The sequence below is a fragment of the Myotis lucifugus genome, unplaced genomic scaffold (assembly GCF_000147115.1).
Source record: "Myotis lucifugus unplaced genomic scaffold, Myoluc2.0 scaffold_52, whole genome shotgun sequence".
NCBI lineage: Eukaryota > Metazoa > Chordata > Mammalia > Chiroptera > Vespertilionidae > Myotis > Myotis lucifugus.
In genome coordinates this window covers 6,041,568-6,063,704 of record NW_005871100.1, presented here as the reverse complement: position 1 = coordinate 6,063,704, position 22,137 = coordinate 6,041,568, and the positions used below count along the sequence as shown (strand labels likewise).

At 40.7% G+C, this 22,137-nt stretch overlaps 1 protein-coding gene across 1 annotated transcript; it reads left to right on the top strand.

Annotated features, from left to right (window-relative positions):
- Window positions 1–2,919: 2,919 nt before the first annotated feature.
- LOC102429388 (dynein light chain 1, cytoplasmic-like) lies at window positions 2,920–3,342 on the top strand. The gene is made up of 2 exons (XM_006088803.2): window positions 2,920–3,060; window positions 3,138–3,342. Exons 1-2 carry the CDS (start codon window positions 2,920–2,922, stop codon window positions 3,270–3,272), a joined length of 276 nt encoding a protein of 91 aa, XP_006088865.1. The 3' UTR covers window positions 3,273–3,342.
- Window positions 3,343–22,137: the final 18,795 nt, after the last annotated feature.

Genomic DNA, 22,137 nt, shown 5'->3' with positions numbered 1-22,137 from the left:
GTGTTAAACGCGGACCAAGCACTTTAATTGCCTAAAGACTGACTTGTAGAAACAAGTGCAAAACGTAAGCTATCAGGAAAGACTGTCCACCAGGGGGCAACACACCAGGACTCCAGCACACACCTAACTACTAGCCATCCATTCATCAGGTTTTAACATTTTTTTCTAAGAGATCCTACAGCATTAATATACACTTGCATTTAGCACACTCTATTGGTGATTAAAACTAGAACGCATCTTAAATTTAAGAGTAGGATATCAGTGACAAATGTTTGGGATTCTAAATCCCTTCCGGATAGATTTAGCTGTTAGACAGTACTTAATTACCCCTATGTTTAGAACTTTAGGTATTTTTGAACTTGGGAAGGCTTTAAATATATCAAGTGGGTAACTCAAAAACGAGTTTCAGAATTCTATCTTCACTGTGATACCAGCAGAAAAAATACTGTACATGTAAGAGTCTATCTTTTTGAAAACCATGACAATTATGACACCAAACAAATAGTATCAAAACAATCAACCAGAACCAACCGCACACACATCTTAATATTCTGCAGATAAAGAGAAGCTTTCAGAATCTTAACAGCTCCCATTCATCCAGTAACTGCAAACCACATAACACAGTCCGAAGAGTCAGTGCAGCTATGCATTTAAAGTTACTGCCAGTTATGACAATGGCTAAAAATATGTTAATGCACACATCACTCACATAAATGTGCTTTCTTACTTGAATAAAATTACTGTAAAATGTTCATTTTTCTCTTTCAAAATTGTAAGATAATGCTTTTGTCTCCCTAGCACCTGGGCAAACTAGTTGTCATTAGATAAGTAGCAGGGTTTCAATAGATGAGTTGAAGAAAATAAAATTGCAATAAAGCCATAAGTCACACTGCAAATATCAATAGTTTTTTTAAAATACAATCTCTTGAAGCAGACTTATTATCACTTGGCTATAAGCTAATGTTGAGATTTTTAGTTTTGTTCAAAGTTACTAATAAAGAACTATATTTTCAAAAATCTAAATTCTTAGCATTTTTGTGTTTTTTCATTATTGGAATAACAAGTAATACTATACACACTCAGACTCTGCTGAGACCAATCTCCTGATTTTTCAAAGTTTCAGTGTTTCAAATTTAATCAATAAGTTTTTGTTTTATGTACTGTGCTGTTATTTCATTAAAATATTCATCCAGTTCTCTGATAAATTTAAAAATTTAGGGTGGCAGTAATTAAGCCAAATTAAAAATTACAATAAAACTAGGGAACTAGAATTTTATGTTTGACCAAGGCATTTGGAAGCAGTTTAGTGAAATTTTAACATTGCAAACTGATTACACTATCATAAAATTTAAAAGCTATTCTTAAAAAGGTAAATACTAATACACAAATCTATCGTGACCAAACTAAAATTTGTCAGATCTACATATTTAGACAGTATAAACAGTAATATTTTTTTATATTTTTATTAATTTTTTTACAGAGAGGAAGGGAGAAGGATAGAGAGTTAGAAACATCGATGAGAGAGAAACATCCATCAGCTGCCTCCTGCACACTCCCACTGGGGATGTGCCCGCAACCAAGGTACATGCACTTGACCGAAATCAAACCTGGGACCTTTCAGTCCGCAGGCCGACGCTCTATCCACTGAGCCAAACCGGTCAGGGCAACAGTAATATTTTTAACAAATTTAAACTTGTTTAAAGTTCAAGACATACAACAAATCTTAGATGTAATATGCAGCATTGATTTGCTAGCTGTAATTACATTATGAGATGTTTAGCAACACTTAATTATATAGTTTATGTAAGAGTTACAGTTTAAATGAGTCTATTAATTTAGAATCAGCCAGATTGATGTACACTAAATGTTTTAGACTGCCACCTGGAATTAAAACAAACCAGTATTCTATTTGTTAAAAATTCATTAATGTACACTTCAATTTAAAATATTTATATTTGTTAACAGTATAAAAACTAAAAAAATATTCTTCTTTAAAATCTTGAACTGTTTTCTTTATGCGTGCAAATCAAATTTCAGTGTTTTCCAGAATATTTTTAAATGATTTTTCTGTAAAAATTTTAATTTTAAAAAAAAGCATTACAGCCCTCGCCTGTTTGGCTCAGTGGATAGAGCGTTGGCCTGCAGACTGAAGAGTCTCGAATTCAATTCCAGTCAGAGGCACATGCCTGGGTTGTGGGCTCGATCCCTCGTAGGGATATTTAAAAAAAAAAAAAAAAGCATTACAGATTGCCAGTTATAAAAATAGTCACGGAGGTATAAAGTACAGCATAGGGAATCTATATATATATATATATATATATATATATATATATATATATATATATATATATATATATATAAAAGGCTAATATGCAAAGTGTCCCCTCAGGAGTTCGACCAGGAGTTCGATTGCTTGCTATGACGTGCGCTGACCACCAGGGGGTGGTGCGGAATGAAGGAAGGCCCAGGCCGACAGCCAACAGACAGGGAAGGCAGGCCCCGGCCAGCAGCTGGAAGGCCCAGATCGGCCTTGACTGCCAGCCAGGCCTAGGGACCCTACCCATGCACCAATTTCATGCACCAGGCCTCTAGTATAGTCAATAATATTGTAATAACTATGTATTATGTGAAATGGGTACTAGACTTATCAGGGTGATCACTTTGTAAGGTATGTAAATATTTAATCACTATATTGTACACTTGAAATTATTATAACTTCATGTCAACTATAATTTAAAAATAGTTTTTAAAAAACACTTTAAAATATAAAATAGACGGCATTTTGAGAACCAAAAAAAGCAGTTTAAAAACCCCATTAGAAAAAAGAGAGAGTAGATGCACCACGGCTTCAATAGTGACGGCTTCTCTTGCCAGCCCCTCCCCCAGGAGACTGCTGCAGTCGGCCAGCCCACTGTAACCATGTGCGACCAAAAGGCGGTGATCAAAAATGCCGATATGTTGGAGATGCCACAGGACTCCATGGAATGTGCTACTCAGGCGTTGGAGAAATATAACATAGAAAAGGATATTGAGGCCCATATTAAGAAGGAGTTTAGGGGGGTGGGGGTTAATGGGGGGGATAAGGACACATTAGTGACACCTTAACTAATAAAGAATTAAAAAAAAAAAAGAAGGAGTTTGACAAGAAGTACAACCCCACCGGGCACTGCATGGTGGGGAGGAACTTCGGTAGTTGCGTGACACATGAAACCAAACACTTCATCTACTTCTACCTGGGCCAAGTGGCCATTCTTCTGTTCAAATCTGGTTAACAGCATGGACTGTACTACACACCCAGTGATCCATCCAAAAATAAGGATTGCAGCCTAAATTCCAAATACCAGAGACTGAAATCTTCAGTCTTGCCTAAAGGAACACCTTGATCTTGAATCTTTATTGTGTTGTTTTGTACAGGGTATTCTCTGTACTCATTTATTGTGGTTATAAAACAATTAGCAAAACAGCTTGAAAAAAAAGAAAAAAGAGAGAAACTTAAAATATAAACTACAATAAAGATTTTTAAGCCTTAGCTGGTTCAGTGGATAGAGCATCAGCCTGCAGATTGAAGGGTCCCGGGTTCAACTCCAGTCAAGGGCACATGCCTGGTTTGTGGGCTCGATCCCCAGTAGGGGGTGTGCAGGAGGCAGCCAATCAATGATTCTCTCTCATCATTGATGTTTCTCTCTCTCTCCCTCTCCCTTCCTCTCTGAAATCAATAAAAAAATTTTTTAGAAAAAAATTTTTAAACAATTTTTTAAACACATAAAGTTAGGAGGGGGGCAAACAATAACAGAATTAAATTTAGATTTAGAGCATTGAACTAGTTCCAGTGTAACGTATTATGCACGTGCTATTTAAAAGGACTGCTCTGAAGTTTTCGGAGGTTGGGGGCATTTTTTGTTCTTTTTTAATATTTGGTTAAACACTGTAAAACACACTTCTTTCCATATTGATGATGGGGTAAACCACATGCTGGAGTTTTCAGAAAATTAGAATAATCTGTAACCAGTATTAATAATGAAACCTAGCATATTGTTAATATCCTTTTAATAACAAAGACATTTAAACAAGTTTTAATGTATTACCAATCCAGATATGGGTAAATATACTTTACTCCTAAATCAAGACTCCACTATTTAAATAGCATTGAAATACTGTATTCCCACAATTTCCTCCCCTCCGGCTTCCAAAGCACCTTCAGAACTGCTTTTTAAAACTTCAAAACAGTAAGGGGCATAACTGAGTAAGGAGCATTTTTTCTAAGAAGTGTACATTCCTAGGTGCTTTTATATGTATATAAATCTTCCCCCCCTCCCCCCAAAACACAAGAAACTACACAATAACTGCATTTGGAGAGAAAAAGATCATTTTAATCATTTTTATTTATGGTTTAAATTTTGCTATGTAGCTGCGTATTTTTTTAATCTTCCAACCTTTTTAATTCACAGGGGGGAAAAAAACTAGTTCTGCTTAATTCCTGTGGGTGTTTTGTATACAGTATATTATCTCAAGAAGATAGTTTAAGATTCCATTCGATTTGTGTCAGTGTATACACCACTCAGCAAGAGATGTAAGATCAAACAGACACACTGAAGAAATGGATAACAATGTTCTACTAATTTCACACTTGCTACACTTAGTGCATCAAAATGAAATAGACTGGGGGAAATGCCTAATCGTGAGCTAAAATAAAGTTAGACTGGTATGGAAAATACAGCTTACATACGATTATCAATTAACAGCGATGCACATGCTAGACAACAGTTACTACACATTATCAGGCACAGAGTACAGTACCTGAATTTAAACGCAATGTGTCATATACATGAAGAATGACCTGATTTTCACTAGTTATAAAACATCACCAGAAGTGAGTCAAATAAATTAGATTTGTTGCACTTAGGCAGCTAAAGTCCGTTTCCAAGTGTACAACGCAGTGTAAGCATACAAAGATTTCATCTCGTACTGTGGACATTACAGTATCATAATCATTCTGCCATCTGTGCTGAATCATGCCTACCGCTCACCACTGCCACGCTAGAATGCCTCTCATCTTAACCCTCACTTTGACAGAGCAACAAAATAATAGTAATATGGTACAATCTGTAAAATAAGAATTAGGGAGTCCACATCAACAGAAACAAAATAAACAGCAAAGAGAAAGCTCTTCCTTAGAGTAAAATTCCAACTAATCAATGTAGGAGAAATGACAGAAACAGCAAATCCCCTCTCGCAGCCACTACAGTTTCAGGTAAGAATCAGCGATGAATGTTTGGATTAGTGAAAGTGATGAGAAACTGGAGCTTTACACTGTTTAATGCAAAGGAGAAAACAGGAACTTGACACTTTGGAGGCTGGTAGATACCACTTAACCAACTGACCATCTTAACACCTTCACTATGGAAACAAACCCAACCTCTCTGGCCTCCTGATGTGGTACACGGAGGACACCATCACTTCTGCGGTGTTCCACCAAAAATACATAACCTGATTCTAACCACGGAGAGCCATCAGACCAACTCACGAGAGACATCCTACAAAATAACTGGCTTACACTCCTCAAACTCATGGAGGTCATGAAAGACAAACAAAAGACGAAGGTATTGTCCCAGGTTAAAAGAAACAACACAACTCAATGCATTAGGTATGTTGGATTGGATCCAGGATCAGAAAAAGGACATTAGTGGGACAACAGGCAAAATTTGAATAACATCTATAGATTAAAGCACTAGGATATCAATCAATATCACTGGTTCCCCCTCACCTCTCCTCCATCCCCTTGGCCCCTCCTCCTCTTCCACTTACTGTGTCTTCACTGTCCTTACTGTGTAGTCACTGTCCTATGTCCACATGTCTAACAGGCATCTCAACTCAACCTGGCCAAACTGAATTGTCTTCCCCTCCCCCATATGCTGCTCCCCACAATCTTGCTCATCACAATTAGTTTGCTTCTGTGTATCCATTCGTCACACACACTACCACCATTTCCCCCCACTACCCTGGTGACATCACCACCATCACTGACTTGTGTAATTGTCATTTTCTCCTGACTGGTCTCCCTGATCCCACTCCACTCAACATGGTCTATGCTCAGCGGAGAGTTCCCCAAACTTCAACAGAATTGTCCCAGTACCCAATTCAAGTACAAAGAAGCAGGTAACATTAATATAAAATTTGAGGTATGTTATATTCTCTTTTTGAACTAAGGCTTCATAATCCAGGGTATTTTATACGAACACCACATCCCGATTCGGACCAGCCACATCTCAATTCCTTGACAGCTACAGGTGGCCAGTGGCTGCCCTCATGGACAGCACAGTCCTAGATCCGAAGCTTTATGAGAGCAAGTTCCTGTATTCCCAAGAACTAAAGCAGTACCTTGGCATATAGTAAACACTCAAATTTGCTCAAATTAAAAACTGCTAAGTCCCAAGATCAGCAAAACAATCATTGAAAAAGAAAACATACTAGCAAGCTACCAAGCCTTCTCATGCCAGAAAAAAATATATACAGAATGAAAAAGACGTGGTGAAATAACATGAAAGGAAATTGTCTTATAATTCTTGAAAGAAAAAAATATTGTCTAAGACAAGAAAAGTACCTCCCCTGTGATAGGAACAAAAGTAGTTATTTTCTAAAGTTAACCAACAATTACTAAGAACAAGGAAAGCTGGCTGAAATATAGCAGAGGTAGGACTCCTCACGTGGCCATCCTTACAGACACAATGAGTCACCATAAACAAGCTTCTAGCCTCAAAACATCTAGTTCTCAAGAGAAACTTCAATGATGTCCTGAGATTCTAATTAGATCTCTTACATTTTAGAAATAACAGGAGATGCTGAAGGCTGCTCATTTCCTTAGGCAAGACCTCCAGTTGACATGCACAGTTCACTTTGGTACCCAAATGACCAAACTCACTTCATGTTCCCCATGTGTGTTTAAATGCTCCCTAATTATTAAACATTTTATCTTTCAGACACCTAGATTCTTCCTTTGTGTTTAGTTTCTTTCCTTTTATTTTTTTTCTCTTCCCACATCTGTTTTTCACAAACTGACTTGTGTAAAATTCCCTACGAAGGCTAACATGCCATGAAGCTGCATAAAATCCTCACTTGTTCTTGCCATCTGTTGGGTTATGATGGAAAGACATATTCCCAGGAATACCTAATCCAACTAATTGCAAACACCACATTAGTGTAAAGCAGCAACTGTTGATGCATATAGTATGTGGGCTCCTGCGGGTCCCTGAGACACTTTCCAAGAGGTTTAAGAAGTCCACACGATTTTTATACTCCTAAGTTGTTATTTGCCTTTTCACTGTGTTGGCATTTGCACTGTTGGTATAAAAGCCAATGGTGGGTAAACTGAGGCACCTGAGCATAAATGAATCAAGGCAGTAACACTAAACTGTAGTAGCAGTCACTATATTCTTCACATGCAGTAATATGTAATCCGACTTTCATTTTCAAATGCCCTGGATGAAGCAGGAAAGAGTATTAACTTTTTAAACAGCCCTTGAGCACACACACCTCCTTAAAATCTATGTGAAGAAAAGGGCAGTGTGCAGGAAGCACTTCTGCTACCTATTGTGGCTGTCTGAAGAAAACGCACTGTGCAGCTGTTTGAATTGCAAGATTGGACCCACCCCTTTTTTCATACACAGCACCATTTTCACATGAAAGAGCTAGAGACAGTATGGTTATTTAACCTTGAGTATCTGGTGGACATTTGCTCAAAAGAAAATAAAGTCAGCCAGCCACTTCTAGAAAACCTAACAGTATTTGTTGCCAATGACTAAATTTGAGCTTTTAAGTAAAAACCAGAATTTTGGCAAACTTGTCTACCACCATGAGCTTTGACAGTTTCCCAATACTTACGGATAAAAGAACCATTCAAAGTGCAAGACAGACCAATGGATTTTAATGTAACAGAATACACAAAATCCACTGATATGATTTCAGATTCCACATTTCAAACTAACCCGTTTAAAAACTACCACCTGTCTAGTTTTGGTGTAAAAACAAAGAATATCTACAACTATCTAAGAAGACTATTAAAATAATTCTTTCCCTTTCTAATGATATGCTTTGTGTGAGGCTGGATTTTCTTCACATACTTCAACCAAAACAATGTATCACAACAGACTGAATGCAGAATTGCTTATGAGAATTCAGCTGTCTTTTAGGCCAAACAGTAAAGAAATTTGCAAAAATGTAAAACGATTCCACTTTTCTGATTTTTGTTTTGGCTTTAGAACGGGTGTTTTGTGTTTTCTGTATTTTGTGTTTTTGTTTTTCAAAAATTTTATGTTAGTACTAGCTGGTTTAGCTCAGCAGATAGAGTGTCAGCCTGCAGACTGAAGAGTCCCATGTTCGATTCCAGTCTAGGGCACATGCTCGAGTTGCAGGCTCAAACCCCAGTAGGAGGCGTGCAGGAGGCAGCCGATCAATAATTCTCTCTCATTGATATTTCTCTCTCTCTCTCTCTCTCTCACTTCTCTGAAATAAAAAAAAATGTATTTTTTTAAAAAATTGTTGCCCTAGCTGGTTTGGCTCAGTGGTTAGAGGATAGAGCATCAGCCTGCGGACTGAAGTGTCCTGGGTTCGATTCCAGTCAAGGCACGTGCCCAGGTTGCAGGCTCAAACTCCAGTAGAGTGTGTGCAGGAGGCAGCCAATCAATGATTCCCTCTCATCATTGATGCTTCTCTCTCTCTCTCTCTCTCTCTCTCTCTCTCTCTCTCCCTTCCTCTCTGAAATCAATAAAAATCTATTTTAAAAAATTACTAAAAAAAAAATAAAAATACTATGGTAGGTTAATCTGCCCATTTTCAAAAAAATCTTATGTTAACATGAAATGAGTTTTATTGTAGTTGTTTATTTTAAAAGAGTTTTAAACATTTTTTTATCCTCGCCTGAGGATATGTGTGTGTTTTTCTAGTTGATTCCTAGAGAGAGAGAAAGGGAGAGGGAGAAACATCGATATGAGAAACATCAATAGGTTGTCTCCCCTACACGTCCCGATCAGGGATCAAACCCACAACCTTTTGGTGTACAGGACAATGCTCCCAACCAACTGAGCCACCAGGCCAGTGCTAAATATTATTTGGTTAACTGCTAATTAAATATAGATCAATTAAAAAGAAACAACACGAAAGCTCTTTGGGAGTCCAAAGTTTTTAAGTGTAAAAAGAGTAAAAAAAAAAAAAAAAAAAACACACACAAAGTTTGAGAACCATTACAATAGGGTATAAAACCAAAGATCTTCCATTAGCCTCTTCCTTCCTCAATCAGTTCCCTTTTGTAGAGATAACCAGGCTTTTCCTTGGATAACCTTCCAGACCTTTTTCTGTTTTTCAACAGACATGTACAGCTGAAATGGTTTTCCCCCAAAATGCCTATCTTTTTAAAGAGCTATCCCATAACTTGCTTTTCAATTTGCTCTTTCCCACATCCTCTCATATACTAGTAAATCAATATCATTCTTTAAAACTGCCACACAATCCATCACAGTATACTTTGTTAAAATATGGTATATTTTCTTTGGATGGACACTTGTTATTTCCAATTTTCTACTAAACAATACTGCAAAAGAAAGTCCTTTGCCAATTTCTATTGCTTTTATAATAGAAATTGCCAGAAGAGCCCTAGCTGGTTTGGCTCAGTGGATAGAGTGTCAGGCTGCAGCTGAAGGGTCCCAGGATCGATTCCGGTCAAGGGCACGTGCCTGAGTTGCAGGCTCGATCCCCAGTAGGGGGCGTGCAGGAGGCAGCCAATCAATGATTCTCTCTCATCATTGATGTTTCTATCTCTCTCTCACTCTCCCTTCCTCTCTGAAATTAATAAAAATATACTTAAAAAAGAAATTGCCAGAAGAAAAACATTAAGCAGGCCTAAAAGAGACTGTTTAACATTACTTCAAAGTGCTTTTAAGGGCAAAGTGAAAGATGAAAAGAGGTTCTAGGTAGCTTCCTCCTTTTCAAAAATCTACCTTTTTTAAAAGTTTTTTTTAATATATGTTTTTATTTCTTTTTAGAGAGAGAGGAAAGGAGAGGGAGAGGGAGAGAGAGGGAAACATCAGCTGCCTCCTGCATGATCAAGCCCAAACACCCTGGGCACATGCCGTGACGGGGAATCGAACCAGCGACCTCTCAGTTCATGGGGCGATGCTCAACCAACTGAGCCACACCAGCCAGGGCCAAAAATCTACCTTCTGAAGCTCAAAAATGGGTAACTGCAAAATGTCCCAGGCAGTCAAATTAAGTCTAGGGATCCCCTTTGCTTGAAAAGTAGACCATGTGAAAGTTCCAGGTTACCTGTATACCTGTTAAAATGTAATGAGTGATGCAATAAAACCTACACGTTTATCTGCGTGTACTATGGACTACTACCCAGAGACGTTTTTACAAAGCCCTGTGTGGTGATTTCGAGCTTTTACCATATTACTGATTAAAACGATGCTACAGACTGCACAAAACCATGAGGACGGAGTTGTTTTCTATGACACTAGAAGGGCATTCACACTAAGTTCTAACAGCTACTGCCAATAAAGGCATGCCAGGAAGTCTCTGACAATTTGCTCTCTAGCTGTCCGAGTGTCCATTCCTTCACATTCTTGCCAACACCAGACAGTATCAACTTTATTCACTTTTCCCAATTGGCATTTTTCTAACAACTAGTAAGGCTGAGTATCTTTTCCTAAGTAGATTGGCTTTTAAGATATCCCCTCTGAACTGCCACTTCTTACTGCTTGAACATTTTTATACTGTATTGTCCTCCTCTGTCTGCACTTAACAGGAATTCTTTATCCCCTCATCCTTTTTTTTTTAACAGTATGATCTCTCTTAAGATAATTTCAAAACTAGACCCGTTTTAGGGATCCTAAGACCTACACATCTAAACATAAAGTACAAATTCTTAACTGACAACGCATAACTTATATTCCACAAGCAAACGTGAAACATTCCCATGTACCTGTGCATATGAGACAAACCATGGGTTTATACAGGAAGAGATATACTTACCTCTTATTTCCAACTGCCACACATAAACACACAAGCTTATTAATCTGAGACAATACCCTACAGGTGCCAGATACTTCCAGAAGTCTTTCCACACATAATCATTTAGCTCTCAACAGCCTTGTGCAGGTTTTATGGCCCCTATTTATAGATCAACTGAGAGGCTCGGAGAGTTTAACTAGTTTGCCCAGGATCAAGGAGCTGAGCAACTGAGGTCTAGGATTCCCAGCAAGATGCCACTGGCCCTCCCTGTCCCTGTGCTGCACGCACGGCTGCCCCTAATTCTGCTGTTTAACTGTGTGCACACAGACGTGTCTGCCTCATTTTCTCCAAAGGTTCATTACTTCATTTAAGAGGCATAATAAAAATCAAATAACCCCAGGTGCTTTAATCATCACTACCAATGACTGTCTTGTCATAGCGGACCTTAAAAAAACAACACAGGCTCAGTCAGCCTCGGGGCAGGGTTCCGTAGTCCTCTCACAGCTCACCCTCATTACCGGCCGGGGAGTATCCTGGGGACAGCTCTACACCCCATAGGATGCTTTTGGGGCACAGCGGTTCCCAAGAAGCACTTAAGAGGCACAAGCAGCTCAACGATCTCTGGTGAGCAGACCCCAAAATTAACACAGGCATGAAGTCTTGCATGATAATCCCAAATAACCATCTGCCAAATTAAACAGACTGAGCCCCTAAAGTTAAGCACATGAAAAATCAGAATAATGCACACAGTCACTCCTCAAGCACACAGGCTGCTCTTGCACTGCCCCTCTAGGCTCAGCTTCAACCACTACCCTCTCACAGTTGAGCCTCTCTAATCCCAAACAGCTTATAGTTCCCCCACACACACCAGGATATTTCACACCGACATGCCTTCCTCCTGCTGTCCCTTCTGCCTTTTCCATCCCCAATGCACACGGTTAGCCTGTATGCTGCACATCCCTCTCTGAACCTCTCCCTGCCGGCTTACCAACACTCACCTCAGCCTGATGCCCCTGTGTTCTGGGGCATACCAGGTACCCCAAGCCACATTTGCAATTTCTCTTTACCTGCAGAGATATTAATCCACCTTCAGGATCACTGCACCACAGTGAGGGACTGAGACAGAACAAAGTGAAAGCCACACCTCACTGACTTCTTCAAAGCAAGTATCTAATTCTTCTAGCTCCTGAAACCTAGACAGAATGGATTAGGGGCACAAATGTTCCATCTATGCTTGCTAAACTAAAAATTATATAAGCCATAGGGAATGAAACTCAAAAAATGCAGAAATGGGTAAACTAGCACTCCCCAAAATATGAAAATAACGATTTTCAACCACACTTATCTCTCCAAAGAAAAGGCAAGGGCTTCTTTTTTTTGGCAAGAACAGCTGACTTTTTTAAAAACTGACATTTGAGGACCACTGGGGAGACCGCCATCACTTCTCAGTTTTAACATCACCGCCTCTTAATTACACTCTCCAATCATCATCTGCCCAGCTAAAGTGGCAAGCTGAGCAGCATTTTGTTTTGGAAACTAATTTTTAATCCAATTTAACCTCAAAGTATGATTTAGTAAAGTTTCCAGTACAAGAAAATACTACTAGTTTCTGAGGTAAGATCCCAAATTCAAGGTGCTAAGTATGGGAGAACATAAGCCCAAGCTATTCGAGCTAGAAGTTACCAAAACTAAAACATTCTGGCTTTTTATTTAATTTTTACATACAAGGGGCACAAATGAATCGGGACCTAGATTTGTCAGAGTTAGAGCAACACCCATTGTAGAAAGATCAAGATGCTTCTCCATGCTCGAAAAGACAGTTTTTAACCAAACTGTCTCACTGCCCACTTCACTGAAAACAGCTCTCGTTGGTCGAATTATGACTAACCATGTCAATATATGCTAACTTAGTGTTTGGGGCAGAACACTTTCAAATTTAAATGTGCAGGTCTTTTGACATAGCAATTCCTAGTATAAGAATTTGCCTTATAAAAATATATAACCAAGAGTCCTATTACACACATATAAATATCCCGGACTGAAATTACTATGAAAAGAACAAATTGTTACACACCTATACTGAACAATGCAACTGTTAAATTGTTGTGCCTATGCTGAAGAGTCTTCAGGATACATAATTTAGTACAAGCACTAATTATATAAACAGAATGATTTCATTATTAAATTAAAAAGGGTTTGTGGAAACATGCAAAGAAGAATTTCTGGAAAATAATACACCCAGGTATCAGCTGCAAGACCAAGAAATACATGGGCATAGGGAGGATTGTAAAACAAGTATGTTCACATTTTAATTCATGTGGTTTGAATTAATTTGAATGTATACATATGTAAGAACTCATAAGCAGTTTACTTAATACTCATACACTCTATTGAATCTAGGTTATACCTTCCTTTAAAAAAAATTAATACATGCTCAGTGAAAATAACGATTTCTACGTATGTCAGTCCACATCCCAAATCAGACCAAAGATTGTCTATATTCTGTTACCACCAAATGTAATCAATCTACTTCCAGCCTTTGCACTCGAATCTCAAGGGGGAAAATACAACAGCTGCCCCTGGAGTGGCTACTGAGTGGTAATGTTTTGATGCTTTACCCACCTTGTGCCCAGGAACCGGAGGCGTCGTTTCCATTCTAAGCTGCCCAGACCGCGATTTCCTCGTCCTTACACAACACCGTGCATTCAGAACATGGAATTGGGATTCAAACCCAGATCTAAGACCTCATGTCCCACATTCTTCTGGCTGTACCTTTCAGTTCAACAAGGGCACATGAGGCAAGCATCAGGGCTCCTAATCAAAGAGGTTTCCACACAACTTCTCCTTCCTACTCTCTCCTAATCCTTAACAATATCCCACATTTAAGAAACTTCCCCCAGCCGGCATGGCTCAGAACCTGGAGGTCACAGTTTGATTCCCAGCCAGGGCACAAGCCTGCATCACAGGCTCGATCCCCAGTAGGGGGCATGCAGGAGGCAGCCGATCAATGATGCTCTCTCATCATTGATGTTTCTAACCCTCTCTCATGCTCCCTTCCTCTTTGAAATCAATGAAAATATATATATATGATTAAAAGAGACTTCCTCCTGCAAGCCAGGATCCTACTACTTTGGAAGCAGGCACCACAGCCTCCACTCCGGACACTGCTACCTCTTTTGTTATCTCCAACACATCACCTGCCTGAGAAAAGCCTTGGCACCTGCCTCCGATGCCTCTTCACTCCTCTCCCGTCTCCTTATCCCCTCCAATTTTTCTGCAATTCATCTGTATTAAGATGAAGCCACTAAAAATTACCTTAAAGAAAAAAGTAGTCTCATTTTGTCTTAAGATGTCCAGATATTTTATAGTAAGTCCCAGACTTCAGACTACCTGTGCCTGTCTTTTTCCTAGAAGACAATAAATCAACCCTTCAAAGAAGCCAAACAAGATCTTTTTTTCTTTGGAGAAAGCAAGAAACAGGACATCTCTGCTCTGACTTGCCTTTGCACACATGATGGGGCTGCTGTATACGCTACTTTGAGGACTTGACAACTGAACTGGGAGGCATGAAGGCCGGGCAGAGTCGTGGACCTGGAAACGGGGAACCCCAGTCACCTGCAGTGCTGTGGGCAAGCCACTCCTCCCAGGGCTTAACGGAGAATCTTTCGGTACAACTAATACCCCTGAAAGCTTCCACTGTGCTTTCCCATTTTTATTAGCTTTCCTTTTTTAAGTTAGGTGTTTAACATATTTTGAAAGTAGTACTCTATCGATCAAAGGACTTGCATAGACACAATCCTATCTAATAAAGAGGGAATATGCTAATTGACCCTCACATCATCGAAAAGATGGTGGCACCCACAGCCAATAAGGAGGGAATATGCTAATTGACTGTCCCACCCTCAAAGATGGCGGTACCCACAGCCAATAAGGAGGGAATATGCTAATTGACTGCCCCACCCTCAAAGATGGCAGTGCCCACAGCCAATAAGGGGGGAATATGCTAACTGACTGCCACATCCTCAAAGATGGCAGCGCCCAGTCCCCTCAGCCCTGCCGGGGCGGTAGCCGCCATCCAAGGCCTGCCTCTGGAGTTCCCCAGTCCCCACAGCCCCCCAGCTGCCCAGGGCCGCCGAGGCTCAGGTGACCAGGGCCGGCCGAGGCTTGCGCTGCCAGCAGTAGCAGCAGCAGAGGTGTGATGGGGCGTCGCCTTCCCCTGATCGCCGGGTTGCCTCCCGCCCCTGAGGGCTCCTGGACTGTGAGAGGGGGCAGGCCTGGCTGAGGGAGCCCCCCTCCAGTGCATGAATTTTCATGCACCGGGCCTCTAGTAGTCTGTATTAAAGACTTACTCTGTCTCCAAATCAATTGCTCTAACACATCACCTAGTTTTGGTGACTATTGTGGCAAAAGACAGAATTCATAATTTGAAGACACGGTTACTTTATCAAGAACCAGATTTTTAAATACACAAAAATGAGGGAACTTGGGGTACTTACAAAAGGTTTCTTGTTTTTCTTACAGCTAGCACTTTACGAATAAAATGAAAGGAATGCTTTACTTATTCCAAGATCCTAAAATAAAGTGATTAGAGTATTTTAAACTTAGCCTGTGATGTCCCTAAGTGTTTTGGCCAATAGTTTCAACCTTGGCTTGTCAAATCTTCAAGTATACAGACAACCACATGGAAGCAGTGGACTTGGTCTCCACTGTTTTAAAACCTAAGACAGATTCAGAAGATTCTCCGCATGTACATTAATAAAAAGCAGAATGAATTGTCTGTAAGAAAGTAGAATCACAGTCACCAGAAGTATTGAGACAGATGTCGGAGGGTAGGTCCACTGTCACAAACAAGTCTTGTCCATTCAACAAGAGGACCTGGCCCAGCTGGCATGACTCAGTGGTTGAACATCGACCTATGAGCCAGGAGGTTGTGGAATCGGGAGGTTCCGGGAATGGGTCAGGGTACATGCCCAGGTTTCCGGCTCGAAAGTCAGTGTGGATCCTGCGGGGGGCAGTGGATCAATGATTTCCTCTCATCATTGATGTTTCTATCCCTCTCTCCCTCTCCCTTCCTCTCTGAAATCAATAAAAATATTTTAAAAAAAAAAAAAAAAGGTAGACAGTCTAGCCCTGACTGAGTGGCTCAGTTGAATCATCCCATGCACCTAAAGGTTGTGGTTCAATTCATGGTCAAAGCACATACCCAGGTTGTAGGTTTGATCCCCAGCTGGAGTACGGGAGGCAATGGATTGATATTTCTCATTCACATCAATGTTTCTCTCCTCTCCTCCCCCCCCAACCCCCACACCTTCTCCTCTCTCTCTAAAAAAATCAATGAAAACATATCCTCAGGTCAGAATTTTAAAAAAAAAAAGAGGTAGAGTGTATTTCCATATCCCCCTTGAATCAGTGCTGGCCTTGTGACTTGCCTTGATCAGTAGAATGGGATAGAAATACTAGTGTGCTAATTCTAGGCCGTCCCTTTAAGAGGCCTCGGAGCTTCTGCTTTCACTTGGGGTAGCCAGCTACAGTCTACTACCAAGTGATGAGATACCATGTGGAGAAAGGTCAGGACAAGCACCAAGAGGCCAAGCAGGTGAGTGAAGCTTTCTTGAACTTTTTCACCCAGCTTACTAACTAACCCAAAATGACACCAAGTGGAACAGAATCAACCACAGTGTCATGAGGAAGAATAACTTGTTGTTTTGAACTGCTACTTTGTGGTGGTTTGTTATAAATCAACTTCCTAAACAATTAAGTGACAATGCCAGATATTCTGAGGATTTATGCCTCTTTCAGCTTATAGTTCAATTAGAGTCCTCAAAGAATAGTTCTATAATAATTTCAGACAATTTCCTAATCAAGTTAAATGGTCTCAGGATAATTTTCTAAAATACATAATTGGTATACTATGTGTTCCCCTTCAGGGCAACAAAATCCACATAGTATATTAAAATTTATAACTCTGTTTATTTACCAATACTGAGCACTTGCCAAACAGTGAGTTAAGAGCATGAGAAATTATACCCTCAATTTTAAGAGAGCCCTGAATACTATGTTTGCAACCAGCTTTCAAGCAAAACCCTGGCAGTCCAAGCCAATTTTTTAAACATCAGATTTATGGGGCAGAAATCCTAACAAAAAATGCCAAGCCTACCCGTTGGTCACTGCTACCACACTGCCACCTCCTGTCTTATGACTCCAGGAGTTTGAATCAGAGGCAAGAGTCGATAAAAGAAACTCAGCTAAGAATAGCGCAGCCTCTCCCCCTCCTCTCAGACCAAACCAACCACCGGAGTTACTCAATGGATAATTCATACCGTTCAGAAATATTACTGCTAGAAAAGTTGTTGTCTTAATGCTGCTAAAGACGATTACAATGGAGTTGCCTTAAGTATATGTATCAAGGTGGCTCGACAGCTTCACTTTCATACAAAATGCCAGACCTATAAGGTAACTGCAGTGATGTGGCTCATAAAAGAATTTCACAGGATGGCACAGATCATTTCCCTCTTGCTGATGGCGTGAAAGAGGTGCCCGTGCAAAAGCAACTGAGCTACCACCAGGTTACAGGCAAGAAATACAAGTCAAGTTTCTTACAGGGGAAACCTCGGAGCTCTGCAATTCCAGAAGATATGCTTAAGTCTTAGCTGGTAATTCATTTCCCTCCAGCAGAATGGCAAATCGGAACAAAATATGCCCCTTGTTAGTTTATTAATGACATTTGTCAGGAACAGATCATGTAAGTGATCACACAAGTCCAAAGGAAAGTCACAAACACAAACCAAGATGCTCAATTCCCACTGGCTCCAGGCACATGTCATGCTTCTCTTACATCTTCCTTGTTACTGTGGACAGCCACGCACAGCACTTCAACATTTTTTTTTTTTTGTATAAATTCCAATAAGGCCAAAGTACGAAATCTTTTAAACGCTTCCAAACTGTTTTGAGAAAACAGGTTGATATCAAGAAAAATGTCTTTGGCTACCACCACTTAAGCAGCCATGCATTACTGATCTTAAACTGAATGCTCCAAAGATAGCCCTGCTTCTTTACCAAAAGTTTCCTACATGTGTGAGAAATCTCCCTGATTGACAAGATTCACCTGTACCAGTCTGCTAAGCAAGAAGCAGCATTGCCATCCACACCTATGTTTAAATGGTCAGCATTAAAAACAGCTTTTGTTGTCCTGAAACAACAGGGTCATATGCCCTGGCTATTGGGCACATGGCTGGTCACAGCATCAACCTATTCTATACTGAACAGCTATTAAAATGAAGCACTAGTTGCCCTAACTGGTTTGGCTCAGTGGATAGAGCATCTGCTTGCGGACTTAAGGGTCCCAGGTTCGATTCCAGTCAAAGGCATGTACCTCGGTTGCAGGCACATACCCAGTAGGGGGTGTGCAGGAGGCAGCTGATTGATGTTTCTCTCTCATTGATGTTTCTAATTCTCTATCCCTCTCTGTAAAAAATCAATAAAATATATATTTTTTTTAAAAAATGAAGCACTGCCGAAACCGGTTTGGCTCAGTGGATAGAGTGTCGGCCTGCGGACTGAAAGGTCCCAGGTTCGATTCCGGTCAAGGGCATGTACCTGGGTTGCGGGCACATCCCCAGTAGGAGATGTGCAGGAGGCAGCTGGTCGATGTTTCTCTCTCATCGATGTTTCTAGCTCTCTATCTCTCTCTCCCTTCCTCTCTGTAAAAAATCAATAAAATATATTAAAAAAAAAAAATGAAGCACTAGCTTTTAAATAGCCAGTTAAAGTAAGATACACTTAAAACCCCAGTAATTTTTATACATGCTCTGTCTATCCAATTTACATGTTAAGCACTAGATTCTAAAATGCAAATGAGTTGTTCATTTATTTTTAAGGAAACAAGACAAAAGAGATTTTGAGCTTAGGCACCACAGTCTGTCTTAACGAATTCTGCCTGGAAAAAAAAAAAATATTAACACTATAATATCCTACTATTTTTGCTCCTTTGTTCAAATATATATTTGGTTACATATTCTGATCAGTATGTTCTAACAGCTAAACCATGAGGACGTTTAAGCTATAAAACTGAAAATATTTAAAAATTTTCATAATTTAAAAAAGTAATGGAAAATGAAGTAAAACCACCACTCTCTCAGTTCCCCAGTGTCAGCAACTTTCCTGGTCTCTCTCCCATGCCCAATAGCCCACAATATAACAACAACAAAATCAGTGCTATTTACATAGGGGCACATACAAGGTCCCACAAAGATACCAGCGCTCTTCCCAACCAAACTCAGCTACTCTCCCAACGTCCCAAGGATTTTCACACCCACCCTTAACTTAAACTTTACCCCCAAGTGGGAGGGGGGTGGTTAAGCTTATGCCTCAGAGTGAAGCCAAGTCTTCATGTGCTGTATCTTTTATATTCGGAACAGAAAGTGCAACACTACCACCAATATTCAGTGCAATCCTCTTCATTCTGGACGGAGGGAACCTCAAGCTCTGTGAAGTGCTGCTATAATCTTCCCCAATGGAGGGGTATCTGAATGCAGATAAGCAACATTCCTTCCACATTCCCTTGAGACTTCGGTAATCAGGAGCTAAGCTTGGTCTGAAACAAATTCAACAATACCCCTTCCTGAAAGGGTCCCCGCCCAGCTCTGCTCCCAGTCAGAGTTAGGCCAGGCTGCCAAGCATCAAATCACTTCCTAGGCCTGCTCCCCTGTTTTAGTCGCTGCAAGCCCATTCATCCATCTCAGAGTGCTGCCATAAGCATTCTTCAGCACAGAGCTCCCGACATGCCTTGCACAGCAGGTATAAAGGTCACTGCAGCATATGTGGGTGTGCCTGCCTCAGATGCCTACATGATGATGGGATGGAATGCAATGACTGCTAAGCACAAAGAACTCCACCCAGAAGTCCAGCAGGCTCACTTGGCAAGGACTGGTCTGTGGCATTCAACCCTCTGTCACCAGTACCATCTCTTGACCTGCTGTAGGTGCTGGTCATGTGGATCACCAGGGTTCCTTCTTCTGCCCTCTCCAAAGCCCATTCAAATAAGGGAAACTGCATCACATCTCCAACGTTCCGTTAAAACAAAATTGTAATATGAATTTCCAGAACATTTCTCTAAGAAAATCCCAAAAAAGAAAGCTCTACTTTTGTTTTTAGCCATTTCAATATAAACAAAGGAGTTACTTGATTATTCTCTAAATGAGTAAAAAGTTGTCTCCAATACAGCTATTTGTCTTGCTAGTAAGTATCATTTAAAGTCCTGAGCAGTTTAATTTAATCTACATCGTTCATAAAATGAAGCTTCCATTGATAAATACTTGCTGCCACTGGTAACATTATACCTTATGTGCTTTCCTAAAGAGGAACCTGCTCATTATAAAGTAACAAGTAACTAAGTTATGTTTTTAGGTTGAGCAAAGCCTTGATGAATAAAAGAGGCAGTTCTTACCAGGTGTTTTAAGTTTAATTCCCTACACATGGGGAGAAATTAACACCAGGTTGGAAAGGAAAATCAGCAGAGTAAGATAAAGTAACTGGCATTTGCGTTAAGGTCAATGAATTGTATCTGAGAAACACAAGACACTTAATGTTTACATTTAGGAACTCTCAAATGTTAAAATGCCAATCCTTCAACAGAACTATTGCCTTTTTTAATTTATTCAATATTTAAAGAAAATTAAGACACATTGGCTAAACACAAAACCAATTAGAATTTGCAGAAATGTGCTTACATCCCTCCCCCCCCTCCCAGGTAAACAATTCAGACTATGCCTTTAAACTTCTTTGTAAGGAGATATGACTTCGTGCAGAATTTTTCAATTCCTACAAACCTGAGATCCGTTTAGATACTTTCCACTATACATTCTATTATTTTAGTAAAATTTTTTTACAGAATTCCATCCTATTATATGAAATTATTTGACCCCCTACAGAAATTCCCAACTAGAACTAAATCTACCCGGTCACACAAACCTCTTTTCAACTATCCTAATGAAAATTAAGTACACGAACAAGAGAAATCCACAAAAATCCAAACCCACTTGCTAACAAAAACACGATTTGCGAAAATGCTTTACCTGGAAGAGAACTCAATCTAGAAACAGGCACACAGTGACATTTTATGCAGCCCTCTCTCTCTCTGCACAGCAACAGGGAAGTACACAGCAAACCCTCCTGCCCTCTAGCACCCACACTATCACCAATGCCTAACCGGACACAAACAGTCCTCGTTTACATTAACTTCCAGGTTACTGCTTGGCCCGGTTGGGAGTGGGGAGATGGGAGGGGAAAGCGCACAAACCCTAACCCCACCTTGCGAAACCCAGAAAAGCCCACATGGGCCAGCCCCAGCACCTCTTCAGTTACAGAGCGGCGATAAGGGCCTGATCTTGAGAAAGGAGCCATTTCTCCAGAATACTCCAGAAGTACAAACACAGCCTCCAAACATTCTATAAAGTGACACACAACACATGCTCTCCCAAAAGTGCAATCCCCTTGCTACAGTAGCCCAAATCTTGGGACTTCATGATCTCTTGGTGGTTATTTATAAGCAAAAATATTTTTAAAGGGGGTTGGGGGGGAGAAGCAGGAGACAAAGGCGGGTTTGCAGAAACCTGTGCACCTCCGGAATGACTGAAAGGCGCTTCTGGGCAGGAGAAGGCCAGGCGGTCGTGCCCTCACGTGTTCCAATCCCCCCTGGCCAGCTAACAGGGTACAAGGCAATTCCTCTCCTCTCAGCCTGGCAGCCAGAAAAGGAAAGGCACGCCACACCCACGGGTGTCCGCAGCTGCTTTTGCCTATCCCGTACTTATAAGTAGGACGGGGGTGGGGGGTTGGGGGTGGGGGGAGTCGCCCATTGCTTCCAAGGTCCTACAGATTCCCCAAAACTGCCCGCAGAGGCTGGTTTCCTGAGGTTGCAACTTGAACTGCTCTGCTGGGGAGGACTCGGTTGTGAGAGCTCCCGGCAGAGGCAGACACTTGTACACCAATAACGCCGAGTGCCAGGGGCCCGCCGGCGAGCCCTTCCTCTCCGCAGCATTACCCACGCGCGCACCTGCCACCCACTGAAATGCAATGGGAAGGACGCCGAGCCACACAGCAAGCAGCCCAATAAACGCTAAGAGGAAAAGTTGTCTTCAG